The sequence below is a fragment of the Equus quagga genome, chromosome 1, assembly GCF_021613505.1.
Source record: "Equus quagga isolate Etosha38 chromosome 1, UCLA_HA_Equagga_1.0, whole genome shotgun sequence".
NCBI classification, from domain to species: Eukaryota; Metazoa; Chordata; class Mammalia; order Perissodactyla; family Equidae; genus Equus; species Equus quagga.
This window is the reverse complement of record NC_060267.1, coordinates 13,520,019-13,534,685: the sequence shown is the minus strand read 5'-3', so window position 1 is coordinate 13,534,685 and position 14,667 is coordinate 13,520,019. Positions and strand designations below refer to the sequence as shown.

Here is a 14,667-nt window from a genome sequence, read left to right as displayed (position 1 = left end):
CATAGGAAAGATTTATGTCAAAGTTTGGACAGTGGAAACATGCTTAAATCACACTCTCCAATGTCTACAGAAATTCTGAAAGACATATATTTTTAAAAAGAATGAAACCATACAAACATTGTAAAACATTTTCGTGTATCATCAATGTACCAGAAATTTTAAGAAATACCTGGGAGATAGACAGCTTATGGTTTTAATTGCCAAAAAAAAAAAAAAAAAAAATCAAAGAGAGGAGATTGGATCTTAGGAAACCTAAAGCAACCCAGATTTTTTCTAAGGGAGCTGAGCTTTCTCAGATGACCTCTAGACTCACCATCAGCAAATTCAAAGGAAGTAGTGGCTATGGAGCAATCATCAGTGTAGCTCATTAAAGATGCTCCATGGTGAATGAACTGATGTCTTACAGAAATATCAATACCATACTCCTAGCACCTTGGGAATTTGGTGCAAAATATTATTAAACAATATATGTTGTAATATTAAAAGATGGAATTCACAATGAAGATATGACACCTCTGCCTCAAATAGCATAGATCAACATTTATAATGTAAAAACCAAAGGAGATACAAGGACAAACAGAAGCACAGTAGAGGTAGGAGACTTCATCTCCCAGAAGACCTGCTTTTAATACTCTGTGCTTATGCACCGGGAGAAATAATTTTTTAGGATGGCTTGATGGTAACTTTTATTTACTTTTGATTAGTGTCCAAAGGGAAAGTTCTTCAATGATTGTGAAAACTTAATCCTGGCATTCCTGTTAAAGGTTATTCTCACTTATGTGACGTCAAATCACTCATGCTCAGAAATTTTTTAGGAATGTAAATTTAAAAAAAATAGTTGAACCAAGTGAGGTCAAAATAAAATAAATCTATAATTAAACCTGAAGGAAAAGGAAGTTGAATGCAGTAGTGGGTGGAGAAATATAACAATATTAATATTGTGTTAGACATACGATTTCATTGAAAGTTCAGGCCATGAATTTCTTTATGATTACAATTTATTTGAGAAGCATTTTTTGACCAAGTTCTTAAAGGACTGCTTTACCTGCTGGTTCCTTAGGGAGTAAATGAGAGGATTTAGCATTGGGCAACAGAGGTATTGAGCACGGCTATCCCCTTGGTCAAAGCCATTCCTTCTTTTGCTGAAGTTTTGACATACGTGAAAATGAAACTTCCGTAAGAAATGGAGACAACAATCACGTGTGAGGAACAAGTGGAAAAGGCCTTTTTCCTTTGCTCAGCAGAGGGGATTCTCAGAACCGTTTTAAGGATGAATACATAGGAAAGAATCACTAATGTTAAGGTTACCATGAGTGTTAATATTGCCATGAAAAATCCCGTGAGCTCTAGGAACGCTGTGTCTGTGCAGGAGATCAGTAGCATAGGAGAGGTGTCACAGGTGAAGTGGTCGACGATGTTAGAGTCACAAAATTCCAGTTGAAGCCCCATGATCACAGGTGGAAAGACAGTGAGAAATCCAGCCAGCCAAGAACTAATTACAAGCTGGTTGCAGACTCTGCTGTTCATTATTGTCGTGTAGTGCAATGGCTTACAGATGGCCACGTACCGATCATAGGACATAGCAGCCAAAAGGAAAAATTCTGTTGAACCAAGAAATATGAAGAAAAACACCTGGGCCATGCAAGAGTTATAGGAAATGGTCATATCGCCTGTTACAATGCTGACCAGGAATCAGGAATACTAACTGTTGTGAATGAGATTTCGAGGAAAGAGAAATTCCTAAGGAAAAAATACATGGGAGTCTTGACATGTGAATCTATCAGAGTAAGGGTGATAATTGTCAGGTTTCCGGTTATACTTAGTATATATGTGAAAAATAGAAATAGAAAAATCAAAACATTTAGCTCCAGGTCATCTGTCAATCCCAGAAGAATGAACTCTTTCACAAATGTTTGATTTTTCATTTCTTACTGCTGACTTCTTTGAGGTCTGCAAATGCAAACAAGAAACGATGACTTAGTGAGTACAGGATTACATTTTTTAATGACTTCTGCTGATTTAAGAAAAATATAATGAAATAGGCCAATAAGTTAGCCACCAAGTTACTGAATTCTAAAAATATATGTGAGCCAGGACAAAGAAACTTATATCTAGTATCCACGATGTAGATCACTAGCCGTTTACTATTGAGGGAGTCACTTGTTAGAACTAATAAACGCATCTCTATAGGAAAAATATATTTATCAAATGCATTTTATTTTCTTTTAAAAATGTGATCATATGTGTATGAAAATTAGGTGGAACATTATAAAATGTAAAATATTATTTTATTTTTATTAGAATATTTTACCACTGACGACATGTTCTCATGATTTTCTGGAAATGAAACATTTTGCAGTTTGCTTTTTTTTAGGCAGTTATTTTCCACAATCTTTCCAAGATGTTTAATGTCACTTCTGTCTATGTGGAGGATCAATAACTTAACAAAAGAATCAGGGCCATCAAAACTAATATTTATATACTCCTAAACAAACTCAGAATTTACAGTTTTTCATTTCTGAATTAAATAGTAATCTATTACTATTTGGAAGAGACTCTAACAGGCAAAGTTAAGTGATCTAAGTTATAAATTGATTAGAAAATGGAAAAAGTAGATGAGATGAGAAATGAAAAATATACTTACAGTGATACAATCCCATGTGGTAGCCACTTGCCTGCTGAAGCCCAGAAGCTTGCTGCCTTACTTTAACTGAGAGCCCGTGCCTGATGCTTCACTTTTGGAGCATTTCATGGACTTCACAACTTGTTTCTGCCTTTGATTTTCTTAGCAATAACATATTTATATCATGTGCAGGTTGAATTTGGAAGGATGATTCTGGTTGCAAAGAGTGAGATGGAACATATTGAATAATAGGTCGTGTAGAAAATTCATTCCTTAAATCGAGAAGGGCCTGATGGAAAGGTGACACAGGCCCAGGTGCTGGTGGAAGGTGCTACATTCAGACTGCAAGCAAAGTATTCAAGAGGTCCCGCAACTTGTGATCCATGAGAGTCAGTGATATGGTGGCAAAAGCTCTGTGGGCAGTCCCCAGTGGTCAACTCATGTTAAGTCTGAAATTCTGAGACTCAAGTAGTGTTGCAAAATTGTTCGCTGGTAACCATGTCTCTGATACTAACTAGCTATTTAGGAGAAATGCTAGAGGCATGGAAATGGGGTAGGGCAGTAGCAAAATGGACTCTTGTCCTGGGTTTTTATCTGGTGACACAGCAGAATCAGAGACTACACTTTCCTAGAATGTGAGTAAGACTCTCAAAAACTAAATAGATACAAGAAAGGGGAAAAGAAAAAAAAGGTGAGATCAGGGCACTAATTACAGTGAAACAGGCAAATAGAAGTGATAAACTTGCATATTATGCTGGTTAATGAAGTGAAGCTCTTATTTTGTAAGGAAAGGACTTAAAACATGAGTGTGAATCAAGAAATAGTAGCTATGGAAAAGAGGTGAGCTCCATGCCTGTGAGTAAAAGTTTGTAGAAACAAAATCCTGAAATGCAAGGAACTATCCCAACTTGCAAAACCAAGGCCAGACATTGAGCATCTCTGGTTTTCCAAAATTTCCATAAAAATACCAATGTATTAAGCTTAGATGCCAGGAGAACCTAGTAATAGAATCTTACTTGGCTCTCAGTAACTTTTGGGAAAGAAAGATGGGTTATCTTTTTTTTTTTTTTTTAGCTGTCTTGAACTTCCAGTGGGTAGTCTTGGTTTTCTAACTATTGTTTCCAAAACAAACTGGTTTTATCTGTTTTCTTCTCAAAATAGTCACAGGGGATTGTTGCAAGGAAGCAGAATTAGCATGTCTCTGGAGAGATATGGTATGAGGAATGCACCCTAAATTTAGTTAAATAATTTTAATTAGATATCCTTGGGAAATGATTTAAAAAAAATATTGAATGTCAGAAAGGTGTACGATGCAAAGAACAATAGAGAGGAAATAGTCTTTGAATTCTTTTGGGTTTTGTATTGTCAGTGTTATTTATTTTTACCTGAAATAAATGTCTCCCAAGGCAATACAATCCAATTACGTGTAAACTTGTGAAGAAGCAGAAGATAGCAAGAGGAAAGGGTCAAAAGGATACAAAATTTGCCAATGTTTTATTTGTTAATAAAAAATATATTGAAAAAGTACTTTAGTTAAGATAAAGTCAGTAGATAGACACATCATCAAGCTACAGTAAAAATTGAGAGGTTGATATATAAACCTAAAACTCATGAAACTGGGTATCTGAAAAACCTTCTTAGGTACTGTTTCTTTCACATTAGAAAACGAAGCAAGCAAAGTGTGTGTACTGTTTTATTTGTCTAATTATTCCTTTTAGACAGTTTGGGGTCTGGTACATTGTTTTCAGATACTCAGATATTTGATTATCATTTTTTGTCTTCTTGTTTCAGTATGCTTTCTATCAATGCCAAATTTGACTGTTTTTGTCCTTAGAATTACATATTTGCACTATTTTCCTGGACTTGCTGTCAGAAGTGAATCCGTGGGAGTGGGGCAGAAGTGCTGGTGGCTTAGGGTGATTGTTTTATTTCAAGAGAACTTTAAACGAAGGTCAATATTTTTTTAACCAAGAATGATACATTTTCCCTCTTTTTCTAATATTTTGTAAATATTATGCTATGTTTAGCATGATTTAGTGTGTCAGTCATTTCAAAAACAATTTTTCACCCCCCAGTTTCCGGGAAAATATCTCTTTTCCAAGATATGGCAGGTAGATTGTTAGGCAGTCTTCATCATTCCCAGTTCCTGCTGTTTGTGCCCTTGTGCAGTCTCTTCTCCGTGAGTGTAGGCAGAGCCTGTCACTTGCTTGTAACCAACACAATAGGGCAAAGATGATGTGATGTCACTCGTGATTTTGTCATGTTACAGAAAACTCTTGCTGGCAAACTTGCTCTAGAGTCTCTGTCTCCGTTGCTGTCTTTGAATAAATAAGCTCCTATGGAATCCACAGCCATAAAAAAATGCGATTCTGCCAACAATCTGAGTAATCTTGGAAGTGGATCCATCCCCAGTCAAGCCTCCAGATGATGATCCAACTCTCATGATATCTTGATTGTAGCTTTGCAGACCGTCACCCAGCTGAGCAGTGCCCAGGTTTCTCACTTACAGCAATTGTGAGATGATACATGTATGCTGTTTTAAGGTGCTAAATGTGTGGTAATTTGTTATGCAGCATACGAAACTATTACACAAGGTCCCCTTTCTGCCTTGTAAGTGGTGCCTTTTTAAGAAAGCCAGTTCAGATCTTGCAAACTTTCCAATCCTTTTCCTTTGGACTCCCTAGTATTTGGCAAACTGACGCACCAGATTCATTATTTTTCCATTTAATGAGAGATGTTCTTTCTGTAGTGAACTGTCATTGATCTTATCAGTTTGTGTTTATTTTTTGTTTTAAATTTTCTGCCACATCTAAGACTCTAACTAACTTTCCTACACTCCACAACATTCCCACGTTCCTCCTTGTTTGGGTTTGGACTTAGAGATGGCTATTCTAGTCTTCTACTTAGGCTGAGGGCTTGAGCTACAGGTAATCATATTTACTCTTTCTTCTAATCCATTGTTTTTATAAAGTGTGTGGGAAGAGTTTTATTTGGGGGACAAGATTTTCCTAAAAGAAACTAAGGCTTGGAAGAGTACTTTTCCCCTTTATGGCTTCAACTAAGAAGAAAGAAAAAAAGTTGATTAGCAAATGCACGCCACTTACCATAGGCTCCTTCATTAATTCTTACATCAATAAAACACTTCTAAAATATCAAAAACACATATAAAATATCAAGAAGAGCATCTTTAAAAAAACAACATACTAATATAAGCCAATATCTCTCAGACAATCAAAAGCAAGTCAATCTCTTCACCAAGGGAAAGGGGAAATTGTCATCAGTTTTATTTTTCTTTAGGTGACATTCATTCCTATTGTAGTTCAGTGAAAATCTCTCTTTAATATCTTGCAAAATTATGCCTAAATTATAAGGGCCACCGCCAACATATTTTTCTGTATAAAATAGTTGTGAAAATGTAGAGAGGTAACAGAGCAAGGGAAACAAATGGGTAGCTACTACTGAGTTGTTTTTCTGCAATTGTTCATGAGGCTATCATTGGAATACTATTGAATGTTGTCTATGGTGTGCTTCATTAACAAATATCAACATTTCAATGGTTAAAACAAAATTGTTTCTCCTTCGCAACACATGTCAAATGCATGTTGACTAAAGACTCTCCTCCCCCTCTTGTTCCTTCTGGCACCCAAGTTAATATCATTTAAAATATCGTCAGTAACAGTCAGGAGGAAGCGAAGGCAGAGAATAACGCAGAGGCTATTATATACCTGCATTTGTAAGTGACACAGCATTTCTATTTATGTTTGATAGCCCCACCTAGCAAAGTGAAAATATTTATAATCTTGAATATAAGGAAATAAAATCATAGCAAATGTTAGAAAAGAAAGGAAAGTATGCTAACTTTTATTGATTTTTTTTAGCTTCAAATCCACCATTTATTACCTCACTCTGTGATGTTGGGGATCAGACACTGAAAACTTTGCAATCAGGCTTCCTGATAGGTACTGACAATGAGAGGCACTACAGAAAAATTAGAAAGTGGGAGAAAACAAGGGGGTTTATTTTTTCCAACTTTTTAGTTTTGGTATTTGTCTGATAGCCCTAGCAGTGGAAGTTGACTTCATAAAGGCAGTTGGCTCCAGGCTTCAGCTTATCTTAGAATAAGCCATTTTCAGAACTAGCCACATCATGACTCTCATATGTGTAAGCAGGAGTAGGCATTGCCTCATCTTCAGAGATATGGGGTCCTTTTTCTGAGTTCCCAGGGACCAAAGCATCCACACGGCATCACATCCTTATAAGTAACAGCACCAACTCCATGCAGCACCTACTTTGAGCACCTGTGTTCTAGAAATACACCTCTTTCCCCAGAATTGGCAATCCAAGGAGTCAAGATGGAAGGGTCAATGCTTCTGGTGATCTATCCTCAGATGTCATACACTTCCTTTTTTTTAACCTCATCCCTGAGGGTATAGTTATTATCTCCGGGTTACCTCAGTGTGCCTTTTTTGTCTTTCACCATTTTCAACCTAAATAGCAGTTCCTTGTGTGAAATTCCATCTAGTGATGTTTCTCTTTTCCTTTCTGGACACTAATTGATACAGAGAAGAAACAAATATTGTTGAATCACAAAAATTACTACTATATAGGGTCTTTATACATCATCCCTCCATTACTAGTCTATCTTCCCTTTGCCAATGGCCCAGACTTCAGAAAGGTATGTTTCATTGCTGACTGGAGAAATAAATAAAACTCATCACCAAGGGTTTTGAACTCATGATTTGCCTGTATTCAGTTTCAGTAAGTTTCAATGAGGAGACCACGAAGCGTGGTTTTCACTCAGCTTCACTTAGCTTCTTGAGTCTGTGGCTTGCTCTCTTAGCACTTTAGAAAATTCTTTGGAGTTACTGCTTTGGATATTGCTTCCTCTCTACATTCTCTCTCTTCTTCTTTTGAGATTCCAATTTATATATATATACGTATATATATACGTATATATATATATATATATATATGTTAGAACTGTTGACTTTGCCTCACATGTATTTTATCCTCCATGCTCTCATTTTCTTTCTTTATTTTGGTATTTATTATTTACCTGTCTTCTAATTTACAATTCTAGCCTTTGACTGCTATTAAAGTGGCTTAATATGTTCTTAAGTTTGGATATAGCATTGTTTACTTCTATGAAGTTCATTGATTCCTTTGTATGGGTTTCCAATATCTATTGCAGTCTCCATATTTTAATCATTTTATTCTTTTTTTCTATTCCCTTGAATGTACCATTAATAATAAATCTGCAATCATTATATCCTAACTCCAATGTTTGTATCATTTTTTCCTATTTTCTCTTATTGGTCTCATAAGCCTATATCTTACTGGCTTAATTATTGCATTGGATGCCAGACATTGTTTTTAAAAATCCTTGTATGCTTCTGGTAAGTTATTGTTTTTTCTGATTTGGAGATAAAGGTGAGGCTAATCAAGTTCATCCCAAAAGGAAATTATGTTGAATTCAAGCTGGATTTATTTAGCTAGACTCAACCTATCTCTGGGTTACTCCTGTATATAATGTGTTGCTCTTCAAAGATTCTCATTAATACCCTGGGGTGGGGGTGGGGGTGGGGCTGGGATGTGTGTCTTCTGAGCTCCCAGAGTCCGTGTACATTTCAGAAATGTACAGTTTAGCTCTTTAGAGTCCTTCTCTATTCATCTTTAAAATCTGGCAAATATCGTGAGGAAGAGACTGCTGGGTCTGTTTTACTCTTTAGCCTCAGATACCACACAGCTTTAGAAGTTAGCATAGGTGTTTAGTTTTAAAATTAGCCATTTGTTTGATGTCCTCAATTTTCCCACTTTTCACTCCAAGTATACTGGACTGCCAATAGTTTTCTTAATTTATCTCACCCACAAAAGCAATCTTCTCCAGTGCCAAGCCCAAATTCTCATCTTTAACATTGGTCTGTATCATTGGTCAGATACAGCAAGTGATCCCAGTGAAAAGCATATGTAGATACTGGCATCTTCTCTGAAAGTTTCTCTTTCTGAAATTTTAGTTTCTTGAGTCCACGTTGCTTCTTCAATAATCTGTTATATTTAAAAGTAAGATTTCCTCTTGCCTCACATCAGGCTTTCTTCTGAACTGCCTGCTCTTTCTATACAACTTCAGAGTACCATCATCAACAGAGGTAACAATCTTCTATATGTGTTTTCAACAATTCCACAATTATGCATGGCCTAGTAGGTCTATTCTCTAAAATTTCTTTTGTACAATATCACTCATAAGAGATTTGCTTCTCTTATCAAACTCTAACAAGTATTCCATCTTCCTCTGCTCTTTTGTTTTTTTTTTTTTTTGAGGAAGATTAGCCCTGAGCTAATTACTGCCAGTCCTCCTCTTTTTACTGAGGAAGCCTGGCCCTGAGCTAACATCCGTGCCCATCTTCCTCTGCTTTATATGTGGAACGCCTACCACAGCATGGCTTGCCAAGCAGTGCCATGTCCGCACCCAGGAATGGAACCCGTGAACCCCGGGCCACTGAGAAGTGGAACGTGTGAACTTAACCTCTGTGCCACTGGGCCAGCTCCCCCTCTGCTATTTTCAATGCTCATGTAAAGAGGATATATTAGTACATAAAAAGTGAAAAAATTTTCCTCGCTGGTTTAGCATTTAAATTTTTGACATTTTCTAAAATATAATTAATCCTCCCCAAAGAAAATCTCTTACTCTATATATGTACCATAATCAATTACTGATATCATTCTCTGCAGAAAATCGCTCTAGCCTTTTCTGTTATGAATTCAAGTTGTTTTTCATCAAGTTTTACACATTTTTCGCTAGTTTTCTTAGTAAAATGTAAACATGAAAGATTTACTTTTCCTATTTTTTTGTTATTTTACATATATTTCATGAGAGAATAAATCATTTCCTTGGATTAGAGGACACATGGACAAAAATATAGATGTACTTTTTTCTAAAGGGATTTTATTTAATTACATTTTTATTATTAATTACTTCCTAAAAAGTCAGTTAAGCCATTTTTTCCTGGTCACCACATTAATATATAATAAATATGCTAATATTTACTGGTATAATAAAGGTTGTTTTACTAAGGCTGAAAGGCTAATAGGTTGTGTGCAGAAAATAAGAAACATGTATTTTTGACCTAAGGAAAAAAATATGTAATTAGTGAATATTCAGTGAATTAGAGGTTATAGACAATGTTGTCATTAAAGAGATGTCAATATTACTATCTTGATTCTACATTTGGAATGGAAAGTGAAAGAGCTCTAGTTTTCTTCTTTCTTTGGGTCAGTCTCAGCTTAGACACTTTGAAAAGTGTAAAGTTCTTTATATGTCCTTTTAATCCTCACTAGAGTCTATTTTAACATCAACTTTTAAGACTTCATATAGATATCATAACTACACTCTTGATTAACTTTGTTATTTTGTTTTTAGTTAATGATGAAAATAGTCAATTAATACCTTCTCCACAAGAATCCCCAGGGTCCTATACAAGTTCTGAGTAAATGCTCTCTTCATTATTAAAGAACAAAGATAAATCTATAGCTATATGGAGGCAAAACCATTTGTATTCAAGAAAGATTGAGAGTCTCTAGTGAGTGACCGGCATTCTCTTTACGCACACACACAAACTCTACTCTTTTGATTCTAGATAAGTAACTTAGATATTCAGATTTTAAGTTAGGCTGAACCCAGATGTTATTCATTTTTATTTGTCAGGAAATCAGAAAAATGTGTTTGCAAACATCACTTGTATGATGAATGGAGGGACATAGAGAGAGAGGAAGAGAGAGGTTCACACACATTCAAGTTTATTATTAAATGTTCCTAGATTTTAACGTAAACAAGGTCTCCTTGAAGAGTGAGGAAGCAAAGAAAACTATGGGTTAGATAGAAATACACATCTCTTTGGGGAAATAATTCATATTATATTTTTGGTTAATGATACAAAAAAAATTCACAAAGCATCAGTAAACAAAACTCCTGCAGGATTTATGGAAAGTAAGTATTTTCAGTATTTTGTTGTTTTGTGTACAAAGCAATTACAACATAATCCATTCTATTTGGAATGTGTGACCACAGCTTAAACCAATTAAATCTAGAATTTGAGGAACAAAGAAAATATTTATGTAACTTGTGAGTCAAGATTCAATGTATGTATTTTAAAGAGTGTTTGAATTTATCTATTAGAAGAACAATAATTCTCAAAAGTTTTTATTGAAAATTTGGGTGATACGTATTTAGTAAATGATTGGGTACTTTAATACGACTGAATGTAAAATATTCCTCACATTGATAAAACTATTAATGAAGATGAAGCTCACTGAACAATTAATAAATTAACTTCAAATTCCATGTAAAATTTCACCTTAATTTCTACATAGCAATTTTGAGATTCATGTTATACTAAAATTCATAAAAACTTCTTTCCTTTGAAAAAAGTTCTAATTGACAGTACCAAGGAACCTGAAGACTAAGCAGAAATATATCATCAGAAAGTAACCATTTAAGAAAAGATTAATTACCAAAGTTTGGTCCTGACTACCTGCTTAAAATGCAAAAGAATACAGAAAAGATATATCTTGCCAAAACAAAGTGAGCAGAAGATTATTTTAACAATAAGGAGATTAACCAAGCCAACCTAAAGAATGTTTTCTTGTGGATTCAGTAAGATTTCAGAAAGATTCAGTAAAGTTCCTTCTCAGTATCTTAGATAAAAGTTTAAACCAGAGAAACTTGCAGATTCTTATAACAGGAGATAATATAGCCATTCTTTTGCAAAGTAAAGATCTGAAAGAATTAGGAAAATGGGTATCCAGAAAAGGAGATGAAATAAGTAGGATTAAGCCTGTGGTTCTGACTGCTAGATAAAATGTGTTACTTGATTGTTCATATCACTTTTAAATCTATATTTAGTGAAGAATTTTTAAACATGGAATTATCTATTTTTTTTCCTAGATCTAATGGTATTAGAAGGAATTTCACCATGATAAACGATACAATGGTGACAACATTCATTCTCCTAGGACTGACAGATGACCCAAACTGGCAAATTATAATTTTCTTTTTTCTATTTCTGACATATTTATTGAGTGTCACTGGAAATCTGACCATTATCCTCCTCACTCTGCTGCATTCCCACCTCAACACACCCATATATTTCTTCCTTCAGAATTTTTCCTTCTTAGAATTATCCTTGACATCTGTCTGCATCCCTAGATTCCTGGTCAGCATAGTGACTATGGATAAAACAATTTCCTATGATGCTTGTGTGGCACAGTTGTTTTTTACCATCTTTTTGGGTGTTTCAGAGTTTTTCCTGTTGGCTGCCATGTCCTATGATCGCTATGTGGCCATCTGCAAACCCCTTCATTATGCAACCATTATAAGCAACAGAGTCTGCACCCAACTGGTTGTTACCTCTTGGTTGGCTGGGTTATTAACACTCTCTCCTGGACTTATCATGGGCCTGAGGTTGGAATTCTGTGATGCCAATGCTATTGACCACTTTTTCTGTGACTATTCCCCTCTCCTCAAACTCTCCTGCACAGACACCCAAGTCATAGAACTGTTAAGTTTTATTTTAGCCACTGTCACACTCCTGATTACATTGGCACTGGTGTTACTTTCCTATGCAAATATCATGAGAACAATTCTGAAGATCCCTTGTGCCCAGCAGAAGAAGAAGGCTTTCTCTACCTGTTCCTCCCACATGATTGTTGTCTCTATCTCCTATGGCAGCTGTATTTTTATGTATATTAAACCTTCTGCAGAGGAAAGGGTAGCTTTAAACAAGGGGGTAGCAGTACTCACTACCTCAGTTGCACCTGTATTAAATCCTTTTATCTATACTCTAAGAAATAAACAAGTGAAACAAGCCCTGAAGGATACAGTAAAAAAATGCGTCTTTACTACTTTAGAATATTAGCTTTGGCTTTGATATAGAATACCATTACAGCTTATTGAAAATTACAGCCAATCTCAGCCACTCTTTTAACATATTCTTTTAGTTTTATGTTATGGTAGTTGAAGTCACTGACAAATAACGTTTTAAAATATTGCTAAATCTTTATCCTTTAATCGTATAATCCGTATATATAATGTTCTCTTAAGCATTGCTAGACTCACTTCATTCTTTAGTTTACTACTCTGATTTGTTCATCTTCAAAATATTCCACTATGAATTCACTTTAGAAAGCTAACACCTCTATGTTTCTAACATAGCAAAATGTCTGTGCGCCCACAGCAAAGATCGCTTGTGAACTCTATAATTATTAATTTGATTTTATTACCCTCTAGGAAATGTTTTACTAAATATGTGATGTTACAGAAACATAATAATGAACCTAAATAGAAGTATTCACGTTCAAAGTAAAGATAATACCTAAAAGATTTCCATATCACTGTTTACAGGGCAAAGATTTTTACATTTTAATTGAGATTACTGATTGTTCATTTTAATTACCTTTTCAGATCAATCTAATGATATTTATCTTTAATTTTTGTGTTTAATAACTATGACACATTGTTCATCATAGTTTAACATAAGTGATTATATTTTGCTTTTATAATACGTTCTCTTAGGTATTTATCTGTCTTTTCTCGTCCTTTCCATTGCTAATTTTCCCTCCAGCAATAATGCTAAAGTACCACATTTTAGAATCTCCATTATTTTTTTACACATCTATTTAATTATTTTTTGTCATTTTAAAGCATGTTCTGAATTTTGATAGAGCTTTGCTATGTTTGTTCTATTAATCACAACGTTCAACTGATGCAACATTAGATTTTTGGTTTTTTATACATTTGACTTGTGATTCCTCTTAGTTTACATCTTTGTAGAACTTTCTTATATTATCAATCTTTCTTTTAAACCTTCTATTATACTCTTGTTTCCTTTTAATTTTCGTTATTATTACTATAATTAGATTGTTCTTTTTGTGTGGCTTTCTATTTATCCTTTAATTTAATCTTATGTTCTTTTAAGGTATTGAACTTACTAAGCAGTCTTTCAAATATTCTTCTGGATTTGTGATTTTTCAGAAATATATTTTACCTTTTCTTTTTTCTTGTTTTCCTTTTCAATTTCTTTTCTCTTTTTCTCCTCTCTTCTCTTCCCTCTCTTTCTTTCTATTTCCTTTCTTATTTCCTTTCTTATTTTTTGATTGTGTTGGATGACAGTTATTTTCCATATATTTTCTTTCTCTTCTTATTTTTTCATAGATCTTCTACTAATTTTTTGCTCTATTTTTTTTTCTTCTTTTCCTCTCTTGCCACAGTCAAATATTTAAAGGTACAGCCTTGTAAGACAGTGTGTTGTATACAACTCCCATTACTAATTTTTTGTGTATGACTCATTTTACTATTTCCTCTGCCTATTTATTTGATTTGGGTTAAAGGAATCAATCAAAAAAAAGTCTTATCAACATGATTTATGCCCAACACTTTTCCCAATAAAGCTTGTATTTGTGTGTTAATATTTTTGAAAATCCACTGAGTGACCACCACTGCTCACCACACTTCTTTCACACTTTAAGAGTGTGGCCATATCTATCTATCTACTAGAGATACATGATTACGTACTAAAACATCACTTTGACTATGTCACACTTCAGAACTTACAGGGGTTGGGCCGGCCTGGTGGCGCAGCGGTTAAGTTTGCACATTCCTCTTCCTGGCGGCCCGGGTTCGCCAGTTTGGATCCCAGATGCGGACATGGCACTGCTTGGCACGCCATGCTGTGGTAGGCGTCCCACATATAAAGTAGAGGGAGATGGGCACGATGTTAGCTCGGGGCCAGGCTTCCTCAGCAAAAAGAGGAGGACTGGCAGTAGTTAGCTCAGGGCTAATGTTCTTCAAAAAAGAAAAAAAACAAAAAAAGGAAACAGAACATCAGAACATATAGGGGTAAAAAAAATGGCTGTGAGTTTTCTTATTTACCAAAAACAAAAAAAAATAGACCTATTTTCTGAATCTGGAGACAAAGAATGGAGAAGTTTTGAAGTCTCTTTCTACCATTTTCAATAGACTCAATTCCTCTAGGTGATCCTTTCATAGCTTT

General features: G+C 34.9%; 2 protein-coding genes across 2 annotated transcripts; one reads left to right on the top strand and one right to left on the bottom strand.

The window, feature by feature from the left end:
* Window positions 1-1,077: 1,077 nt before the first annotated feature.
* On the bottom strand, window positions 1,078-1,665 carry LOC124250814 (olfactory receptor 6C65-like). The gene has a single exon (XM_046683054.1). It carries the CDS (start codon window positions 1,663-1,665, stop codon window positions 1,078-1,080), a length of 588 nt encoding a protein of 195 aa, XP_046539010.1.
* Window positions 1,666-11,592: 9,927 nt separating this feature from the next.
* Window positions 11,593-12,534, top strand: LOC124251760 (olfactory receptor 6C74-like). The gene has a single exon (XM_046684609.1). It carries the CDS (start codon window positions 11,593-11,595, stop codon window positions 12,532-12,534), a length of 942 nt encoding a protein of 313 aa, XP_046540565.1.
* Window positions 12,535-14,667: the final 2,133 nt, after the last annotated feature.

What these genes read in the sequence shown, in the direction of transcription:
- LOC124250814 (XM_046683054.1), bottom strand. Translation starts at nt 1,665, where the DNA reads ATGACCATTTCCTATAACTCTTGCATGGCCCAGGTGTTTTTCTTCATA.
- LOC124251760 (XM_046684609.1), top strand. Translation starts at nt 11,593, where the DNA reads ATGATAAACGATACAATGGTGACAACATTCATTCTCCTAGGACTGACA.